The following is a 21,300-nucleotide window of genomic DNA, read 5'->3' as shown; positions in this document are numbered from 1 at the left end:
TTTTTATACAGTCTATTATTAATATATACATAAACTGTAAAGGGTCCACAGCTTTGAGGGATTAGAACTTACCTTTGTCGCTGTTTTACATTCTCATATGTAGTCTTAAAGTAGTCTTCTGTATCAACCCTGACAAACCAATATCTGCTGACCCCTGCTTTCTTCTCACAGAGGGCTGGAACTGTGACAATAACCTTTAAACATGCTACAGTTTCAGCCTTGTTAAACACAACACAACCAAACTCTCTGTTTGCATAATAATTTATTCACATGTTTTTTTCACATACTATATATTATTATTGCTGCAGCTCTGGAGCCTCTCAGGTATTCTCTTTCAGTACTCCCACACAGGGATTCTATGTTCATATATTTTCATCTTCATGCATGCTAAGTATTACATTTCACAGGAGCAGGATGCAAATAAATAAAACAGTCTCTTTTAAAGTTACATGTTGTAATCTACCCATTCTATTAATGCATCAGTAACATGCCTTTTTCAAACTCCCTACAGGGGGGAACTCTTTCCGAACATATAGTCTTCATTGGAGGGTAAAGGCTTAACAAAGAGCACATTAATAATACATACTGTTAAAGCTTGCAATCTATGATTAATCTTCATTACCACCCAAACCCCTGTTCCCCATCCAAGTGAAGCCCATCTACACCGCACAGGGAAAAGGCTAAGTGTAAGTATAACATTTGATCTATGTACAGTAACTCTGAAATATGGCACCAGATCTGCTTGTGAAAAAAAGCTTGAGGTTACAGGTTAAAATATATGTGACTATCATACTTTTTCCTGTTTATTTGGAAAGAAATCTTCATATAACTCTTTAGCCCCTTAGACAGTGTCAAACCAAAGTGGAAACACTGGCACACTTTCTGTTTTCTGAGAGTAAACAGCATGCCTCGCAGGCACTGGGAACATTGTGGTGCATAACACAGTGTTGGATAGAAAATCTAACTCATCTTCAGCACATCATGTGTCTTGTTTTGAACAAAGCTCCCGGTAAAGCCAGTCTTTACTCTGATTGGCACCTAATACACCCAAGAATATGAAGAAAAGTGACAATTTTTCAGAAAGCCTGACAACAAACACTGTGTTCCAGTTTTAGTGCTGTGGGTTTTATCTTTGACTTTGTGTAAGATTGTTAAAGGTGCTTGTTTGTCCGCTGAGTGACTTTACTCAAAGCTTATGAACAGGAGAAATAATATTATCTTTCTCTTGTAGCTCAGATTAGCTTAGCATTCAATTTTCTGACTCAAGTCAGAGATTGGCTTTTTTTCCCCACGCATGCGTATGCATGCACACGCTTAAGCTCTTGCATGTGCACATAATTGGAAAATAAGGGGATTATTTCTGACCTACAGCAAAGGCAAATAATGGAAAACTTCGGATAATTCAACCTCAGACTATCTTTACAGTATTTTTATATTTTTAGAAATTGCTCAGTTCTATCTGTTGGGTTATTTAAAGGCAGCTAGTGTCACGTTGGCAGAGCAAGGCTCTGCTTCGTGAAAGCTTCAGGTGAAGCTTTGTTTCAGCAACACAGTTGCCTCTGTAGGACGGTGATTTTTGTCCCTTGAAGTGTCAAAGTCTACTTGGTAAATTAATGCTACACAGGGTCTGTCTGTGCTCCTGAATAATAAAGCAGTAGTGAGTTTTGTGCCCTAGAGATCGGGGGTCCTGGGCCAGGGAAAGGCTCTTCTCCAAAATGCTAAAGGTCCTCGAGCCCCCAGGCGGAGGAGCCTCTGTCAGACGTAGGCTGACTCACTGGACTGGGTCCTGCCCAGGTTTGGGGCCTGGGACAGGTGTGAAACATCCTTCTTGCGTACTTCACAGATGGACTTCCTGCGTGCCTGCACCCCTCGGATGGCCGTCTTTATCTTCCTCCAGCCGAGGTGGTTGAGCTCAGCCAGGTTCAGTAACACACATATGCCACTCACAGCGAACATAAAGACCAGAAACACGGTCTTTTCTGTGGGGCGGGACACGTAACACTCCACCTCTTTCACACATGGATAACGATCGCACTCAAACATCCCGGGCACATTGAAGCCATACAGGAAGTACTGGCCAGCCAGGAAGCCGATCTCTAGTGCATTTCGGAACACCACCTGGATGACGTAGAAGCGTGAAATGCCCTCCTGCCGGCGCACCTTGGAGCTCTTGTGAGTTGGAGGCAGTCCTCGAGGTCCATTGGGGATCTCTTTCACCTCCAAGCAGTCGTGGTCTTCCTTGCTGCTGTCTGGGTGCACCAGAATGCCGTTGATGTTGCGGGAATGAAGCTTGCGAGCGTGGTGATCATGATGGCGCCCATGATGGCCATGACCATGGTGATCCATGTACGGATGCAGGAGGGAGTAGCTTCGGTCTCGTGCTTTCGCTGACTGGTGGACAGAGTACGTGATGAAGCACAGGCTGGGTGTGCACACCAGGATGATCTGAAAGACCCAGTAGCGGATGTGCGAGATGGGGAAGGCTTTGTCGTAACAAGCCTGGTTGCAGCCGGGCTGCATGGTGTTGCAGATGAACATGATTTGCTCATCTTCGTACACCTTCTCACCCACTATCCCAACTATTAGGATGCGGAAAATGACCACCACTGTCAGCAGGATCCTGCAGAGAGACAGAGGGAGAAGGAGAGGGCAGGAAAGGGGAGCAGGGGTGAAGATGGAGACAGACAGTGCATGTTAATGCAGAGCAAATGTGCAGAGATCAAGAATGTTTGTGGGTTTGTTTCTGACAACTCAAGTTCTCAGTCTTTTTGATGGATGTACAGTATGTGCCTGTGTGTATGGGTATGTCCTAGCATGACTGCGTGTGTGTGTGTGTGTGTGTGTGTGTGTGTGTGTGTGTGTGTGTGTGTGTGTGTGTGTCTGTGCTGGTGTTATCGCTCAGCTGCAGTGACAAACAACCCTACAGGAGAGTGGAGTTGCGCCCTAGATAGCAGGCCCACATGAGCTGACTGAAGATCTGAGACTGAAACAGGTGATTTCACACTCATCTTCAGTGCTGAGCTGAAATGGAACAAGACAGACATCAGAGTATGTTACTGCAAAGAAACCTTTAGACGGGGACGGCCTTCAGCTGATGTGAGACACAAAGGTGTTTAATTTATTCATATTTTCTGTATCTAATCTGTTGCGTCATAATCCTGCTGTCCTGTAGATAAGCAGCATCTTGTGTCACCTGTCTCAGCTGCAGAGCTTTACCAACTAGCCACCCACATCTCTCATTTCAAATCTATCAAAGCTAAAGCAGCTCCTGTTCTCTGCAAAATTACAAGTGATTTTGTGCAACTCAGAGCCGAACAAAACAGGAACTGTTTTGAACAAAAACAATCGGAAATCCCACTGAGCGTCATTAGTGCAGTGCTGCAGTCAGAGGTAGTAAGTGTTCAGGGGCCAGATGAGGATCTGGAGAGCAGTGCGGCTGCTTTTTAAGGCATCTGAGGGACTGCTGTACTGTTATCTTCTGGTGTCGATCCAGCATGGGCACTGCGGAGGAGGACTGGGGGCTTTAAGCGCTGCATTGTCAGCTCTTTCTAATGAGCAAGGAGAGCCTGCACATCATGGGGCTCCCTGCTATTTATGCCACGATGCAGAGGATGTGCATTCCCCCCACATGGATGAGACAATTAATTAAAACACACTTGTTCTCAAGCACAGGAGGGCCACCCGGGGACAGAGAAGGATGGGAGTTAGCCCGGGATGCATCAGAGTGACCTGGGTTAACAGCAGCTGTGTTTGACAGCAGAGGATGTGAGGTAATATCTGTGCATCTTTAATAAAGTTGGTATTTGTTTTTATCTACATGTCAGCCTAGACTCCATGGTGTATCTTTTAATGAGGGCTCAAAAATGCCCACAGCCGCCTTCCATGGCGAGTTACCACAGCAACAGCGGATTAGTGAAAGGTGAGAGAAGAGGGGTGCCGACACTGAGATATGTAGAATACTGTCTAAGAAGTAAGAAATGTCTGAAAAGTTCAATCTTTTTCATTGGAGGAGTTTTAAATCTAAATGTCTCTGAGTGAGGCCATGAAGGAGACAGATCGGGGCAGACAGGGCAGGATAAGAGGTGCAGCACGGGGATGTATGTTAGCGTGAAACAGACTTAAAATAGAGCAGTGCGCCGCTGCAGGACTGTTCCTGCTCCACCTGTGAGTAAAAGCCTGCGCGTGTGTGTGTGTTTGTGAGAGACAGAAACGAGAACTCAGAGACAAAGAGAGAAAGTCAGCCATCTGTGTGACTTGTGCAAAATGGCAAACATGTTCGGCCATCAGGGCTTGGAGCAGCTGTGAGTGCATACGCTACACTGATTTTCAGTATGTTTGGAAAGGCTGTAGAACGAAACGTCTCTGAAGCACCTTTGATCTTCTTATATTTAAAGCTGGTTTTCTCTTAAATTTGATATTAGTTGCCTCTCTTTGATGTGAGCTTTGTTGATCTGCCTTCACTGACGGCTTGACAGCTTTGGATTCGACTTGAGGGTTGTTATCGATGGTTCCCCACACCACAGAGACGTTTGATGAATACTGCTCACTGAGCAGGAAATCTGCGGCTGACACTGTTCATTTAAATGCTAATATTTGCCTCAATAATACAGGGAATATGAAAATAGTTCATGTTGACAGTCAGTGTGAGAATGTGCTGCTCTGGAATTGATGTATAGCGAGGTAAAATTTCACAGCATGGCAGCATTCACTCTGCTGGATTCACTATATCTCATGGTACATATGATAACCAGTCTGCTTTAGCTTTAACTAAATGTCACTAAGTCTGCATGGTGCCTAAATCAGCCAATTGTGTTGCAGGCTTTTAAACAGAGTCTTTAAGAGTTGCGAATGTACTAGAAAAAGTGAAAATGTAAATCCATCTATAATCATGTCCGCAAATCACAATAAACAGACACAGATTTTACACTTAACACAAAATTAGACTTTACAGTGCCAACCTGTTATTCAGGTTGACTTTGGCATTTTTAGAATACCAAAACTATTTTTTTTTTTCATTTATTTAGGTTCTATCAACAGTTATTTTTGTCTTTCTTTCATTTATAAACTGGACAGCTTTTGGTTTGACCTCTTGCTTTCTCAGTGTGATGAACCATAAAATACATGGAAATGACACTAATGCACCAATTTTGAGTTTCAGCTTCAGACTTTTGGTTTTTATTGCATTAGGTCTAGGAAGATGGACAGCAGGACTCAGATTCATGTCTTGATTAAGACCGTTTTAATGTTTGTGTAATTTTCCATATTGATTTGTTCATTTCTAAATGTCAGCGACAGCTCCTGTCTGGATTCTTAAAGAGGTACCAAAAAATGCTGCACTTTGCTTAAAACCTTTTGGTAAATTTAAGTAAAAGCAACAAAATGTGCATTAATTTGCACAGCCATTGAGAAAAACGTAAAGAACCTTCAATGGACACCAGTCCAGGATGACACTACAAAGTCAGGGAGACACTAAAGTTAGCTTACTGGAGCTTTTTACCAGCTAAAAATGACATTTGCCTCCACACTGACTCGATCGCTAGGTTGAAGGTGTTTGGTTAAATCTCTGAGTCATGGCAGGTGGGCAGCAGGTATTTTGGGTTTTATGAGACACCTGCAGTGATCTCACTGCAGCAGAATCAATGAGTGTGTCTTTCTGTTAGAAGAGAGTCACAGCAGTGCCGTAGTTTAAACCTCTGGTCTGCAGGTTTGATGTTTGATGGTTATAAGTTTTCTTGTGTATAGTGTGACATCACATAATTATTCATCCAAAATCTCTTTAGCAGCCTGCTCAATCAAAATGTTCCCTTTGGGATTTACTTACAGGACTTCTAAAATGATAAATGCTTTGAGGAATTTGGTTGTGATTTTTTTAAAAATGTGACAGTAATTTAATTATCAGTGAGTGATTCAGAACCACAGTTTGTGTCTGCAGCATCATGAGCATTTAGACTGGGGATTTGTGGAACAGAAAAAAAGGAAACCCCTCCTCTGTCCATTGAAAATGCTGCACAACTTGACTGCAGTGTTCTCAGCACAGCTTTCTACCCCTCCACAAGAAGGACTGTCGAACTTACTCGTGGACTTTGGCTCACACTGGAAACTTTGCTAAGCACCGTATTGCAGATACTCAGTCATTCAGTCTGTACTTGTTTGTCAGGCAGTTTTATATCATTAAAAAATTTAAGACATTGCAAGTATTGAGTGTTGTGCAGTGTGCTTTTGCAGAAGTGTGCATACTTGTGTGTTTGTGTGTGTGTGTGTGTGTGTGTGTGTGTGTGTGTGTGTGTGTGTGTGTGTGTGTGTGTGTGTGTGTGTGTGTGTACTCTGCTGCTGGATAACAGGATAATCAGCACGAGGCAGATTGCTGCATTAGCAGAAAGCGGTGGACGAAGGTTATCTGCAAACATCAGTGTTTTAAGTCCTGCAGAGTAACGAGCCGATATTCAGCAGGAGAGCAGATTGGAGCAGGACAGCCCCGAGGCCTGAACCTGCAGAATATTCAATAACTAACATTAATGATGAAAAAGGTTTCTGAATTTTTAGTCACTCAATCCTCAGGGCAGGATATAAAAATAAGGATACTCACTGAGGCTATTAAAAGAAGCAGGCACGACATTGTCGCTCACATGGTTAAATTACCTCAAAAGTCCCTTAAATTATTTCCTACATCTGCCATCACTCATCAACTCCTTTTGCAGTCTTCCAGGCAAAAGATGACTTAATAAGTACCCACATGAAAGGAATTCAGTAAGACCCTGGTTCGAGACCCCATGTTATTCTTTCATGTTCTTTGGACGACCAAAGCACAAACTCCTACAAACTCATCAGCAAGCATATTGAGCTGTAGGGAGGAGGAAGACCACACAGACATGATTCACCGCTGTGCAACTCCACAAACTGATCTTCAGTAACCCGATCGACCTGTGAGGTTGTGTGTAAGTGAAAGTGTAATGGTGGCTGCTCTTTGGCTGGTATGTCGGCTGGACATGCAGGCTCTGTCTCTCCCAGAGGCTTTAACACACACAAACACACACAAACACACAAACACAAACATGCACTAAAACAAACACGCACATTCATTCATACAGCAGCTGCTGCTGCCATCCTCCAGGGACAACAATCGCCCCGAGTGCAGCAGCAGATGGATTTACACACACTATGCCCTCACAGACACACACACACACGCACACACACACACACACACACACGCACACTGAATTTAAATGACTTTACTGTACATGAGTCATAGGAAAAACATATAAAGGTGTACGTCAGTATGTAGGTGCACAGGGAGGCCTGAGGAAGGCTGGCTAAGAGGAGGATTATCAGAGCAGGGTTAAAATCTTCTTCCCGCCCGTGCGCTCTCAATAATAAGCTCCACTGATTGCTGATGGCAGCATGTAATGAATAAAGACCTCAGCAGGCTGAGAAATTAGGCAGCATAATTATCAGAGTGCAGACATTTCTTCCACTGTTCCTCTTTCAAACTGTTTTAATAGTTTTAGGTCACGCCCACACATCAGGCGGACGTGAATGTCTGCCTGAGGTGCCACTAAGAGTCGGTGTGACGAATGAATTAATTTAAGCACAAGTTGTGAGCACTCAACTGCGGTGGTTCAACTTCTCCTCTTCTCTTCTTCAAACACTTGTTATTCATTTTAAAAGATTGTCTGAAAGCAAAAAATTCTTAATTTATTTTCCCACGATATGCGTAATGAACAAGAACGTAGGAGTCTTTTCATCCTGTATTATTCTCATAGATTCAAGAAATGCAATTATCTGACTTTGTTACTCAGCAGCTCAGAGAGAAATAGCTTCCAGCTGTTTATCAGGAATAAAGGAGGAAACAAAGAAATTAATTAAAGATATCTGCACAAGAGTCACAGTGTAACTACCTCAGTAAGATCTCTTCTGACATGCATCTTAACAAGATTTGATAATGATTACACCTTCAGATAACATCATTCACGCTTTCTGCTGACATTTTAAGACGCAAAGTTGATGTTTTTCTGGAGTAGAACTCGTTTTTTTTAGGAGATCTCATTCATTTAGAGACTTCACGTAACGTATTTGTGAACTCAGAGCTCAGTCAAAGCATCCTTTATGATGATGAAGCGTTAACACATTTGTCCTGATGTTATCTAAAATGACCCTTTCATCTGATGAAATGATGCTTTGATTTTAGTTTTAGCCAAGAGATGCAAACATTATGGAAAATGTTTAGAACAACTTATACTTGAATTTAACTGGTATCAGCGTTTTTTCTTTTGCTTCCTAACCAGCCAGTTTGCTGATCGATTCAATGTGCATTAATTTTTCAGATCATTTCACAATCAGATCCTGTGTATCCAGTGTTTGGGGAAGTAGCAGGATAAGCATGATCCACAAAAATACAGAAATATGAGCAGAGGTTGGGTTTTAATTCCACAAATATTGTGATTAAATCTACAAGCAGAAAGCTTTTGTATGGAGCCACGCACTTTGTGGCATTTGCTCATTGAACATTGGACATTGGAGTAAATGCATTTAAGCTGAGCTTTTGATAAAGAACTCAGTGTCAACAAAATTATTTCAATACAAAACTTTAAAATTTAGCAAGACATTGTCTTTCGTTTCTAGTTTTTTTTTTAAAGAAGTCTCATTTGTGTTTTAAAAAAAGGCACATTCAGCTGACAAGTCCAGAAAAAATTCTTGTTTCAAGATCTCACAATTTTTTCTATTCTGTGTTGTTTTTTTCACCCACTACAACAGGCTCTACTTTTATCTTGTAATATCCTGAACTAAAGTTCTTTCTTGAGTTTTTATGTGAACATGGCTCATATTGAGTCTAACCAGACAAAATGACTCACTGAGTTTTGCAGCATTTTATTTTGCTGGTAAAGCTTCTTACTTGGTCATTATCTTAAATTCTGATTTTAACCAAGTTAGTTGTGTCGTGTTTCTAAAAGGCACTTGTTTTGGTTACATGCAGCTCCTATAAAAAACATAAACTTAATGAAAAAAAAGGAAGAACAAACCTTGTGCTTCTACTCTTTTCTTTTGCATTATTTGTGTCCCATGATGCTTTAAAACTTTCAATACAGTGTGACGACTATTTTTGTTTGTTTGTTGTTGTTTTTTTTCAGTGTAGCTCCATTTGAGTTACCGAGGACTGTGTAAACCACGTGACGTGACAAACTGAACCTCAAAGTGCACATGCTAAGTCAACTTGACAGGTTGTCTTATGAAAAGCAAATGCACAGGTAATTATATTATGTAATTTCATTAAGGCTTTCAGGTCTGCAGGATAAAGATGACTAACCTTACAGTCAGTGTTTTATGTCTGCTGGCGTTGTCGGGATTTATTAACTTGTTTATGGGTCATGTGATGCAGGCTGTTAAGACTTGTGGTTAAAACTGTGTGGAGTGAATTTGATGCAAAACAGTACTGAGAAAAACTTATATTATATAATATGATTCCATAATTAGACAATATCTGTTTCTTAATCTCCTTTTTTTCACAGTTCGTAACAGACTTATGGAAATGAAGCAGAGGCATGTCTCTGATATTGCTCCACCTCCTCTGTCATGAGGGGCAGTGACTTGGCTGACTGGGCATTGCCCCACTTGGCCGACCAACGGTGCAAGATTCAAGGATGTAGAAAGAAATGTGAATTGATGTGTACATGAAATGTTTACACTTGTTTCTGTTCTGAAAACATTCTCAAAAAAACAGTTTCTGCCATAGAATTCAAGAAAATATTGCTTCAATAGAGCTTTCAATATGGCTTTACTAGGATGACCATATTCTGAAAAAACAAAAAGGAGGACCCCCTACCCAAGCTCTAGGAGATACAAAGATACTCAAAGATGACAAAGTATCTTTATAGACCATACATACTTGAAGTGTTCCTTGATATCTGAAGTGAAAATGATCTATAACGTAAACCTAAATAATGCCTCACAACATGCTTAAAAAGTGAGAAAAAGAGGTAGCCCATTGCTTAAATGATAAACAATGCCTCAAAATTTTAGTTAAAAAGAAAGGAAAGACAGAGGTACACTTCTGCTTATTTATTTTTTATTTATAAATTCATCCCTTTTTATTTGGGATATTTTTAAAATATAAATGATGGCTTAAAATTAAAGGAAAAAAAAGAGGTGGCAGTGTGAGAGTGTTTTTTTGTTTGGATCTGACTGATGGAGTGGCCTGGGTCTTTTGCGTTATGAGACATGCAGCGTGCATGCTCAATATCTTGACATCGTAATAATCCCAGTCGCCCAGTGCAACACTTTATTGTAAAATCAGTGATCTATAGAAGAAGCTGAGCAACACAGCGGACATTCTGGAGAAACTTTAAAATCCCCACAGACATAATTCTACCACCAAAAGGGAGAACATGTAAAAAAGGAAGTATGGTGACTCTAGCCTTACTGTAGCTACTGAAGCGCAGGCGCTAATGCTAGCTCATAAAGTTGATATAGTCACCGTTAGGCTTTCTGTAATTATAAACACACAGCAATGATGATTTTAGAGTTAAACTGAAGTTCTGTCTTATGTTTTAACTTTAGACTTTGTTTTTTTTTCCACAAGTTGAGGGAATTACGAGGCTTCCTGGCAGCTGGCTAATTGCTGAATCATGCTAGGTGCTATCATTGTCCGCTCGCTGTGTGTTGCTATGTCTTAAGTGAAAAGAGACAGCATTCTGTTCTAGTAGTGAACCAAGACATAAACATAGCTGAGTTATGATTCCTCTGAGGGCTTCGCTATACCAGAAACCTCCGTCTCAAAGTTTTCAGTCAGTCATTGATAAAGATACTTCAATTTCCTTAACCTTAGTCTTTAAGATGCAGACCAAAGGTGTGCTAAGCAGCTGTATTGAAACAGGGATTGAAAATCAGAACTATTACTTTACCTGACTGTGAAAGGTCTTGATAATGTTTGACAGTAACACTCAACCTGGTTGAGGGTGATACATGTAGGATAATGTTCTGCAAGGATAACAATTTTCCCGATTTCTTCCCTGTAATAGTTGATACCTCCAATTCAATAAGCAGAAGACTTTACAAATGAAGCAAGCCTCACACATTCAGACGGTAAATCCATAACTTTTCTCATTTATTAGCCTAGTGGAATCACCTCACATACCAACTCTAAGCATTACTGACAGGCTGTATCAATAGAGAATTGATTTGGAATACAAAATCAAGGATAAAGAAATGCAAAGCAATAGATGCATCACCTTACATTACCCTAACCCTGATTTTAGTCCAGCCTGTGAACCTTGTGCCACCAAGTATTCTTACAGAACAGTTCTGAAGATGGTAAATTAATTTTTATTGAAAGGTTTTTGTTTGTAAATTATATTGCACAAGTTTTGATTGTTAGCTTTTTGGTAACTGCCTTAAGGATCTTGAAAAAAAAGTAAGGGTTACACACAAAGACTGCAGTGACATCAAACTGCAATTATTAGTGTTTAGGAAACCAAAAAGCGCTATTAAGGTCATGAAAAGCTCTTTTGCCCTGCTATAATGAAATACTTGTAACACATGTGAGACAATCATTGAAGTAAAGAACATTACGGCTGTGTGTAGGGAAACATTACACGGCTAGTAAAGCTCTCTCACACACACCATCGATGTGTTGCTGGGATGAATAATAGCCTGCACGGGATGAAAGCTGAGCTCAGCTTTACTGGCAAAATCCCCGTCGAACAGAATAATCAATAGCATTCAACATCAGGGATTGGTGCACAAATAAACTAATGACAACTCTGGATGTGCAGAAAAATGGTTTAATTTGAAAGTCCCGCTCCCTGCCGCAGGATGATGGATTACTAATCCCGTCAAATGCTGAAGTATTGCTTCCATTGTTTGCTTTGCAACACAATCTTCCCAGACTGTATAGATTTTACCCAGGGAGCTGTTATTAATGATTTATGAAATATACTCTGCTTTATACCAGACAGCATGATGCCCTCAATTAAATCAGAATGTTCCCACTTCTCAAATTATTTTGGGAGAGGTAGAGCGCCCTTCTCAAAGTAGGGTACCTCTTTCCTGTGGATGTCCTGACCCATTTAGAAGAGAAGGAGAGAGGAAGCCAATATGTGCACCCAAAGGACAGGAGGGAACTTAAGGCAAAGAGGCAGACCTCAGGACTGGAGTTATTTTGCTTTAAGGCCCAAAATATAAGGATATAGATAATTTTTGTCACATCAAACATTTTTGGAGCTCTTTTTATGCTGATTTGTCTCACACACACACAGAGCAACACAGTATTCTTTAAACCACCCTATCCATTACATTAAACAGCTTGCCAAATACACATACATTTTTAATGAATGACTTGACATGAGTATCAACGTACAACAAGGGCCTCATAACATTTATTAAGATTTTATGAAGTATTTGTAAAGCTCAAGTGGGGAGTGATGGATGATGAATAATAAATAGTTTAAGTCTTTTCAGCAGGAATAAACATAAGTGGATGAAGAAATCTATCGAAGAGCACACACATTAAACTCTAATAAAATCCTGTTTCTGTTACAATTGTTAATCTGGTCCCTAAAGTAGTTTGAATGTTGAGATTTTTTATTCAACAAAAGATAACAGAGGTCCTGCGTCTTACTGATGGTGCTGCCAAATCTGCAATGCTGTGTTTTCAGAGACGTTGAATATTTCATGTAATTTCTCTCAGCATCACATCTTCCTCACCTTTAACGAGCCGCACTCATAAGAGCATTACACTGAAGTAGATTTTTTATTTTTTGGAAATCCCCATGAATACAGAGGACACAGATTGAGTGTTTTAGATGAATATGTATGTACGCAGTCTGTTTCATCAGCAGCAGGGTCAGTCTGCAGCTCCAGAGGAAGGAGCCCTGACACAGATTCTCAGCACTGAACCTCTGCAGAGGCAAAACTTCTCTTCCTTCCTCAGTCTTTTACTCCACACCCCCCCCCCCCCCCCCCCATCCCCCACCCCTTCTTTCTGTACCCTTTTTGTTCTGCCTCCATGCCTCACATCCTCTCCCCTCTATCCTTCCACCCAGCAACCTTTATTATTTTATCTCCCTCAGATCACTCTAGTCCTCCATTATCTCTGCCTCTTTTTTTTTTTTTTTGCTCTACTTGTCTTTGGTGCTGACCTGACTACAGCATTGCAGTGCAGGGGGAAGATGCTCTAAAACACTTTCTTCCTTCCTCCCTTCTTCCTACCTGCAAGGTGGATAACTCAAACCCTGAGGCTTCATTCTTTCACAGACAAATGCATCATATTTCTTTTTTCACAAGTCACCAAACACCCACACCTGGGCTTTGCTAAACACCTGAGCACCACATGTGTGGGAAGAAATATGCAGCTTTTGTCCCATTTTAAACTGTATCGGTAGAATAAAGTCGATGCATCACATAAAGTACAGGAGGGAGATACATTTCAAAGTATTTTGGATGAAACAAAGGTTAAATAGAAATATGAATACGTTTATTGTAGGGTGTCTTGCAACATGCAAAAGTCTGCCATGGTTGGTTCAGCAAATGCTTATGGCAGTCTGACCATAAGCAATAGACAAATGCTCTCATTATTCAACTGTTTGCAGAGTTGTGTTGACAAATCTGTGTTTGGCAGATCAGCAGAATAGCAGTTTTTTTGTCCAACTAGAATGTGCCTTATTTGCATGTGTTAGTATTGTCAATGTGTCTAAACTCCTCTCTGATAAGCAAGGTTAATTGAAAAAAATTTGAAAGAATGTAAATAAAGAAACAAAAAAAAACTATTGAATGGTTAAAAAAAAAAAGACTTAATGTTGAGTGAAGGGGTCTGTAAAAAAAGTGCAAAAATCTCTTTTGAACTATTTATATGCCTCAAAGGTGTTTCTAGTTTTGATTTTCTGTCATGAAAGGTATACTCTCAACTATAAGTACAAGTATTTTTCCATTATTACCAGCTTAATGCACACAAGAGTCAAAAAGATATACAACCATCACAAACATTATCAAGGCTGCTGTAAAACTTTTACGTAAACACACCAGTGTATCATCAGCATATTGACAAATAAAAAATAAAAAATCCAATGGTTTTAGTACCAACTGACACTGACCCTGCAAAAAACAACAGATGGCAAATTTGACCCCAAAGCGCAACGTGTGTAAGAGAGATTTTGGTCACGACAGTATGAAAAATCTTGGTGAGCTTGTTTTCACTCCTTCCTTGGTTGTTTCATTACTTGTGTGCAGGTTACCTTCGCTCATCAGGAGCAGAAATGTGATTAATTTCCTTAATGAAGACACAAAGTGAGGCACTTCAGAGGCCACACTAAACTGTCAGTTATCTAATGCTGAAAGCCCCAGGGTGGTTTTAACTTTGAGTATACGGTAAATTTAGTTTGGGCCATAGAATGAGGTTAATGCAGCCTTGACAATGATTTCTTTCACTGTGTAATCATGGTTAAAGTCATTGGTTATCCATGCGCACTCCGTACATTGCCCAGTTAGAGTTCAGGCAAATGGAAATCACAACACACAACATTAATCTTTAAATGAATCATAAAATGCAAGCCACCTGTGGTTAGTCAGAGGTACAGAAGCAACTCCATTTGTCTTTCTCTTTCAAAGACCATCATTTAAGCTAAACTATGCCACTGTTGGTGCGTTTCTATGGTTAATACTGTCAATTATGGCCAGACTAATGACCTATCCCATGCCAGGGCATAGGTTAGCTTAAAGCCTACAATTAAGAAACAGCTTAATTGTAGCTGAACTAGACTTTTGACATCAGATACTTCTATGTAACAGTCGCATGTGGTGGATCTATCTCAAAAAAAAAAGAAGAAAAAGAAGAAGAGAGGGTTGTCACTGAAATAGATGACCAACATGCAACCATGTTCCAAAGTATCAATGCAGGGGAGACTATTCAGCCATGGGGAGACATCACTGTCCTGTACTTTGGAACTGCATCCTTTCAACCGCAAGCCCACACATGCAAACTCTCCAAAGAAACTATATACAGACTAAACATCCTACATGTGATGCCATCTAGCAGTTGCTGCATGCGTCAACCACACCCTGTGAAGTGCAGGACTTCACAATGCACAACAGTGCAACATTATGTCACAGTTGGTTGTGTTCACAAATGCAACAGACTACGCCTGACCACGCCCAACTGTGCCGTTGAGCGTGGTCAGTGGTGCGACAGGTTTGAACCTTTCAACCCATAGAGGTCAGTGTGAGAATTTTGGCTCCATACATGTTTTAGCGTGGAGTAGCTCATTAACAATCTAGGAGGCATCTTTACAGCACAAATGTGTGCCAGTGAACAATTCTCCAACTTGCTGGTACATCCAAAAAACAAATCCCATCATTCGGATCATTTGAATGTTAAGTGTCATTGATTTCCTGACCATGCAGACACATGCTTCGGATTAGGAATCAGGTCTTGATTATGTCTTCACTGCTTTAGTTATCTAGAAATGTAACTAACAATGCCTATCTGCAGGTAATAAAAAGCAGAGATCCAGCTTACAGCTAAATAATAAACTGCTATATCCTTACCCTCTCCGTGCAATGTAAAAAACACTACATTCCTTCCTGAAAACAAGCCACTAAACTGGTACATTTAAATCCGATTAAAAAGGGTAGAAATCCAAATTCTTGTCCCTACAGACTCTGATACTCACAAGATACTGACTGAATTGATTCCAAAGACAATGTGTGATGGCTGTGAAACCATAGACAGTCAGCGTTGTGGGAGGAAGACTGACTGGAAAGCAGCTAACGTTACAGCTAAATGCCCTAGGGTCAACTAGAGAGTCGTGTAGGACCAACACAGTCTGAGGAAAGCTAAAACATGTAGGGATCATTTACAGGGGGATTCGCTGAATTCAGCACAGTAACACAAAGCTGACATACCTCGGGTAATCACACAAACTATCCACTGAAATTCATTTATACGACTAGTGTCACATCGTGAGGTTGTAATGTCTCAGCAGGCAATTAATCAATTAGATTTAGTCATATGAAGAACAACACTTGGTGGGTAAATGAACTATTTTGAATAGATCTAAAGGAAACACTGCCTCTTGAACTACATGTAGGGTATTTGAAGTGTTAAGAAAACACTTCTCAAGTCCAACCAGTGATGTGCATGATCAACAAATAGCTAGAATTAAGCAAATAAGAGAAAGCCATCATCATCAGAATATTATTGAGACTCTTGAAAGAGGTAGCAGACAAATTGAGAGTTGCTTCTGTGCCTCTGAAAAACTGTAGGTGGCTAAAAGTCATTGAATCACCAAAGATTGATTTGTTAGCCCTTGCTCACAGGGTCTTACTGATTCAGCTGCCAGGACTGAATTTTAAAGCTGCATTAAGTAATTTTTGACCACTAGGGGGCGGAAAGACTCCAGGACAAGTTCACAACAGTTAGCAGTTAGCTTATGAAGTTGTTATGGGCCAACAGGTTAACAAACAGTTGCCTACTTACATATCCAGCAGAAACAGAGCAACACGGACATCCCTTTGGTCTCCTTTTTCTGGCCACCTGTTGAATGTAATCCCAATATTCACTGGCGTTTAGCCCTTGTTTTGACTCCCGGCTCATGAAAAAATTAATAGTCTAGTTCAGCTTGCTAAATGTCGGAGATTCTTCACAAGCTACTTCAAGTCCTTGCTCCTGCGGACTGGGCAGTTAGCACTTAACTGTCTTGTTATAGCCTCTGTGTCAGAAGCAGCAGCCCATTGATCTACAATAGAAGTCACTGCTCTAATTTTCACGTTTCAGAAACAAATACAATCAGCTTCAAAGTGAAGCATTGGTATTGGTAATACCACCAATCCCATAAACGGAGGGGAGTCATATGATTAACTGGTACCAAATATTGCTTAATGCATCTTTAAATCAAGTCAACATGCTCCACTTTAAGCAGGTTTTCATTCCATTTAAGGACTAGACCAGGTGATTTCATTGACTACGGCACATTCAACTACTGAAGAAGGGCTTACTGAAATTACTTGGTGTAGTATCTTTTGGAAGGAAAATCTCACACGATCCCTGATTGACAGGATTTGGGGAACAATGCAGCTCACATCATCTCTGTTGCTTTGTGTCAGTAAAGATATCAATGGTTCTGATGTCTCAAATACTCTGTGTAGTTAAAAGGGCATAACTATTTTTCTCTTCTTTGACTTTCACACAAAGAAGAAAAACACAACCACCACCTTTTTAAAACACACATACAAACACACTCACAAAAGGCACAGAGAAGGTTAGACCGTGCCCTTGTTGCAGGCTACCTGGGGTCTGGGTTAATGAGCGCAGCAGCGCTGTCTAATTTATATTCTTTGCAGTGGTGCTTTTTTTGCTGAAAAACAGTTTAGAAACACAAATCTAAACATCCAGATTTTACATACTGCACCAATTTGACTTTTGACTTTCCCAAACGTGCATCCCCGCGTGACGTTTGGATTGTGTTCAATGGGTGGAAAATTCTCCTTTTGCAATTAATTAATCCCACAGAGATGATGTGGAGCCCATTTTTACACAGATTTTACAGCATGTCTCCATGGCATGTCTCCACTGCTTATCAAACTAAGAGCTCATCTGTTCAACCCTCCACCACGAAACCATTCTCGCATTAGACATCAGATATGATCTCATCAGACGTTCACTGTGTAGCAAATGTCTGCCAATGGGAACAAACTAAATGAACTTTTTGGGGGTTTTTCTTTTTCTTTTTGGTGCCAAGTTCATTCAGAGTTCAGAGCCATTTACTGCCCCTTTGATTTTACCTTCCACACCTGCTTGTTCACCATCCTTTCATCTTCAACACTTCTTCTCCCCTCTCACTCCCACTCCCCTCTCTTCCTTCTGTCCTATTGGTCTGTGGCCAGCAGCATTGAGCGTTATCTATCAATAGCGAGGCTATTAGGTAGTATCAACACAAGAACCTCTCTGAATTAACCATAATGCCAAGTAAAGCCTGCTATTGATTATGTGCAATTAGTTTATCTTTTAACTAATGATGAGTGTGCGGGATAAGGATGAGGAAAGCAGGGATGGGGAAAGTATAGGGGAGGCAGGGAGGACTGTATTGTAGAGGTGAGGGGGTGATGAACAGAGGATAGCACTAGGACAAGCCTGAGGAGGGGGTTTCTAGAGGGATCACCTTGTGTATACAAAGAATAACATGTGGAGAACATTAGTAACCCAGCACACCAGTGTAGACAAACACAGATTATAAACCCAGAGAAAGACCTGTGAAAACCTTCACACACTGTGTCTTACCTTCCGATCATGGTAGAGTGCTGCTGGACAGCCGCCTCCAGCAGCCTCTCCAAGATGGTCCATTCTCCCATGGTGGTGGAGAAGTGGCAGGACTGTCAGGAGAAACAGGAGTGAGGGTTGTGGACCCCTCTTTCTTAAGCAGACTCCGTCTTCCTTTTCCTCCTCAGGACCGGCCCGCGCTCCTGAGGACCTGCTGGTCAGTCGGGGATCACCCGACCCCCGTCCCCTGTCCCGGCTCCCTTGTGACCTTTACTTGATGGTCCGTCTTTGACTTTTCAGTGTGTCTTCTCCTGGGCCCGTCCTGCTGTGCTTTTTTTCCTGGTGGAGGAGAGGTGCTGAGCTGATCGCCCCCCCACCCCTCTCCTCTCTCCCTCAGTCTCTTCCTCCCCCCCTCCTCCTCTGCGCGGTGATGCTTGTCCTCCCCCTGCCGCACCACTCTGTTCTGCGCTACAGCATATGCTATAGCTCACTGCATGACAGCCATGATCGCCCTCTCTTTTCCTCTTGCCTCCCTTCGCTCTTTCGTCCTCTTCCTCCTCCTCTGTCCCTGCCTTCGACCTCCACCCTACCCCCAGGGTTCTCCTTGTGTTTCACCTGCACCTCCTGCCATCCCTGCTGCTCTGCGCTCGTCCTTGCATTGTGTGGGATCTTTGCCTTTGCTGCACCCTTGCTACTCTAACCTGAACACACACTGACACACACAAGCTGCATTCAGTTGATCCTCCTTGGCTCACCTCAGCAAACAGCTCTGTAAACACACACTCACACTCGATGACAGCTCCGAATCCCACTCTCCCACTTCCTACTGAGGACTGCAGATCCACGCCAGCGCACAAAGCTTCTGCCTGCTGAATGTCATTTTATGACTGGAGGAATGGTCGCTCCCACAGCTCCAAGCAGCTACAAGGACCCATAAAAACCTGCATACACACTCTCACAGACACATACACACTTGCACACATACATGCTGCCACCCAGCCCCTCAGTAATAAATCAGCTGCCTTGCTGCATCAAGTAAGGCTGAAGCGAAGCAGTTGCTGCAGACCTGCTGTCCTGTGTTGGCCCCCTGGCTAATTTCAGCACAGTCCAGTGCCCAGAGTCATGTCTGCCGCAGAGAGCCGGGATGAAAATCTGTCCTGTGAAGCCTATTTCTGGGCTCCATCATCTTTGCATTCCTCTCTTTCTCACTCTCCCCCTCTCCTCCTGCTCTCCCTCACCCTCCGCTCTCTTCCTCCTTCCCCCTGCCTTTGCTCACGTTTGTGTGCAGATCTCAGTCTTGCAAACCACCTCTTCTACCCATCTCCCTCTCTGCTCTGCGCTCTCCCTCTCCTCTGCCTCTGTGTCTCATGGAATCGCTCTATCTCTGTCACACTCTCTGAGCATGCAACACCCCCTTCTCCCCTCCTCTTCCTCCTCCTCTCATAGATCTGTTCTTTCTCCTCCCTCCTTCCCTCTTCTCCTTCCCCTTCCTCCCTCGGTCCTCTGGTAAATGTGCTTGGATTGCTTCCCTGCTTCACTTATGCTTGCAAGAATGCCTCCCACCGTACTGCTGTGTCTGTTCCCTGCCTGATGTTGCACAGAAAAGAAGGATTTCAGATTTAAGCGTGTGCTGCCTTTTTGCCCCTGTTTTCTCTACGATCCTTTGTTCCAGTCTGGAGCAAGCTCAGCGGTGTTTCCCATACTCCTCTCTTCCTCATTTCCTCTGCCATACATCACCCAGCCCCATGGTTTTCCAGCAGGATGATTACAGCAGAATTGTGGCCCTGATCCACCCCATCCCCCATCTATCTCCCCCTTTTCTCCTTCATACTGTACCAGGGATGACAACACACCTATTTTACCCTGACCCAACCCTCCTGCCCCTTTATGTGTATTTCCTCTCCTCATCTCCTCCTTTCTGCTCCTCATCTGATCACCCCCCTCCTCCTTCTCCTCCATTATAGCCCCCCCTGCTCTCTATCTTCCCCCTCCCTCTCTGGAGAGATGAGCGCTGTATTGTACTTTGCTGTGACATTGAAAGCTGCATTCATTAGATTTATATTAAGGTGGTGGGAAAATGGGATGGCATCCCTCCATTACGCACAGATGCAGGCAGATGTATGGAGGTGTTACAATGCACCCAATTTTACAGCTACACTGGAGCAGTATCTGCTTTTACAGGCAACACAAGAAAAGACCCCCAAGTTTTTTCTTTTTTCTTTGAGGTGAGTCACAGCAAGGTTCCCCATCTGCAGACTGAGTCAGGTTCTGCTGAAGTGAGTGATGACATAAGACCAGCTTACCAGAATACAGTCGTAGCTTTAGGTGACAGGCTCATTTTACTTAAGCTGCACTTTGCTTAAGTTAAGTTTCTTTGATGTGTCTTGGCATGTTCTGATTCATTTTGTTTCAGATTGAGGTGCTTGTTTAATGTACCTCCTTGGCATCATCTGTTGTATCTGGAATGACAAAGAGCAGTGAGGTGAGCAAATTCTCAACCACAGCCCCTTACACAACAACCTCCTCAGTGCATTACTTAGTTCATCGATCTATCTTGTCATGTATGTGCATGCACACATGCAAAAACCCCCGTGCATGTTTGTGAGGGAGAAAGAGTGGCTGAGTGGGGGAGATAGAGCAGGAGAGGAATCTGTTAGCTCAGCATCTTCAGAGGGGGGACTTGGGGTCTTTTTCTTACCAAGGACATATGGTGTAGTAGTGCAGGAGTGCTGTTAAGGATAGCAGCGGGTGGAGGGGGAGGAGAGGCAGGGGGAGCGGGATGGCTGTAGTTTGGCGAGGATGTAAGCAGAGCAGCTGAAGCGCTGGCATCAGCCGGTCGAGGCTGTGAGCAGAGAGTTCAGAGCTGGACAGCACATGAGTGAGAGGGGGGCGCAGGTGTGTTTCCAGTGACCCAGAACAGCCAGTTCAAGCATACTTCAACACACGTACTGTACTCACATACATTGCCACACATGTTCCCATCAGTAGTTAAACGATTACAGTCATATTAGAGAAAAAGAGCAATTCTTGGATAGAGCCAGAAATAGGTGTGCATGGTT

At 42.3% G+C, this 21,300-nt stretch overlaps 1 protein-coding gene across 2 annotated transcripts; it reads right to left on the bottom strand.

Moving 5' to 3' along the window:
• Positions 1-247: 247 nt before the first annotated feature.
• On the bottom strand, positions 248-19,603 carry LOC141791505 (gap junction delta-2 protein-like). Of its 2 annotated transcripts, XM_074672038.1 has the most exons (3): positions 18,263-19,603; positions 16,463-16,519; positions 248-2,620 (listed from the first exon to the last, which is right to left on the bottom strand). In XM_074672038.1, the coding sequence occupies exons 1-3, from the start codon at positions 18,331-18,333 to the stop codon at positions 1,756-1,758; spliced, it is 993 nt and encodes a 330-aa protein (XP_074528139.1). In that variant the 5' UTR covers positions 18,334-19,603; the 3' UTR covers positions 248-1,755. The 2 variants fall into 2 exon arrangements, with proteins under 2 accessions (XP_074528139.1, XP_074528140.1); XM_074672039.1 differs by lacking the exon at positions 16,463-16,519 and having other exon boundaries at positions 18,263-19,600.
• Positions 19,604-21,300: the final 1,697 nt, after the last annotated feature.

Source organism: Halichoeres trimaculatus, unplaced genomic scaffold, assembly GCF_033239565.1.
Source record: "Halichoeres trimaculatus isolate MK-OKI-2021-1 unplaced genomic scaffold, fHalTri1.1 fHalTri1_scaffold_6, whole genome shotgun sequence".
NCBI lineage: Eukaryota > Metazoa > Chordata > Actinopteri > Labriformes > Labridae > Halichoeres > Halichoeres trimaculatus.
This window is presented reverse-complemented; position numbering and strand designations above follow the sequence as displayed.

What these genes read in the sequence shown, in the direction of transcription:
- LOC141791505 (XM_074672038.1), bottom strand. Translation starts at nt 18,333, where the DNA reads ATGGGAGAATGGACCATCTTGGAGAGGCTGCTGGAGGCGGCTGTCCAG. An exon ending in CACTCTACCATGATCGGAAG is followed by an intron (nt 16,520 to 18,262) that starts GTAAGACACAGT and finishes TACATTCAACAG; the next exon opens with GTGGCCAGAAAAAGGAGACC. An exon ending in GCTCTGTTTCTGCTGGATAT is followed by an intron (nt 2,621 to 16,462) that starts GTAAGTAGGCAA and finishes GTCTCTCTGCAG; the next exon opens with GATCCTGCTGACAGTGGTGG.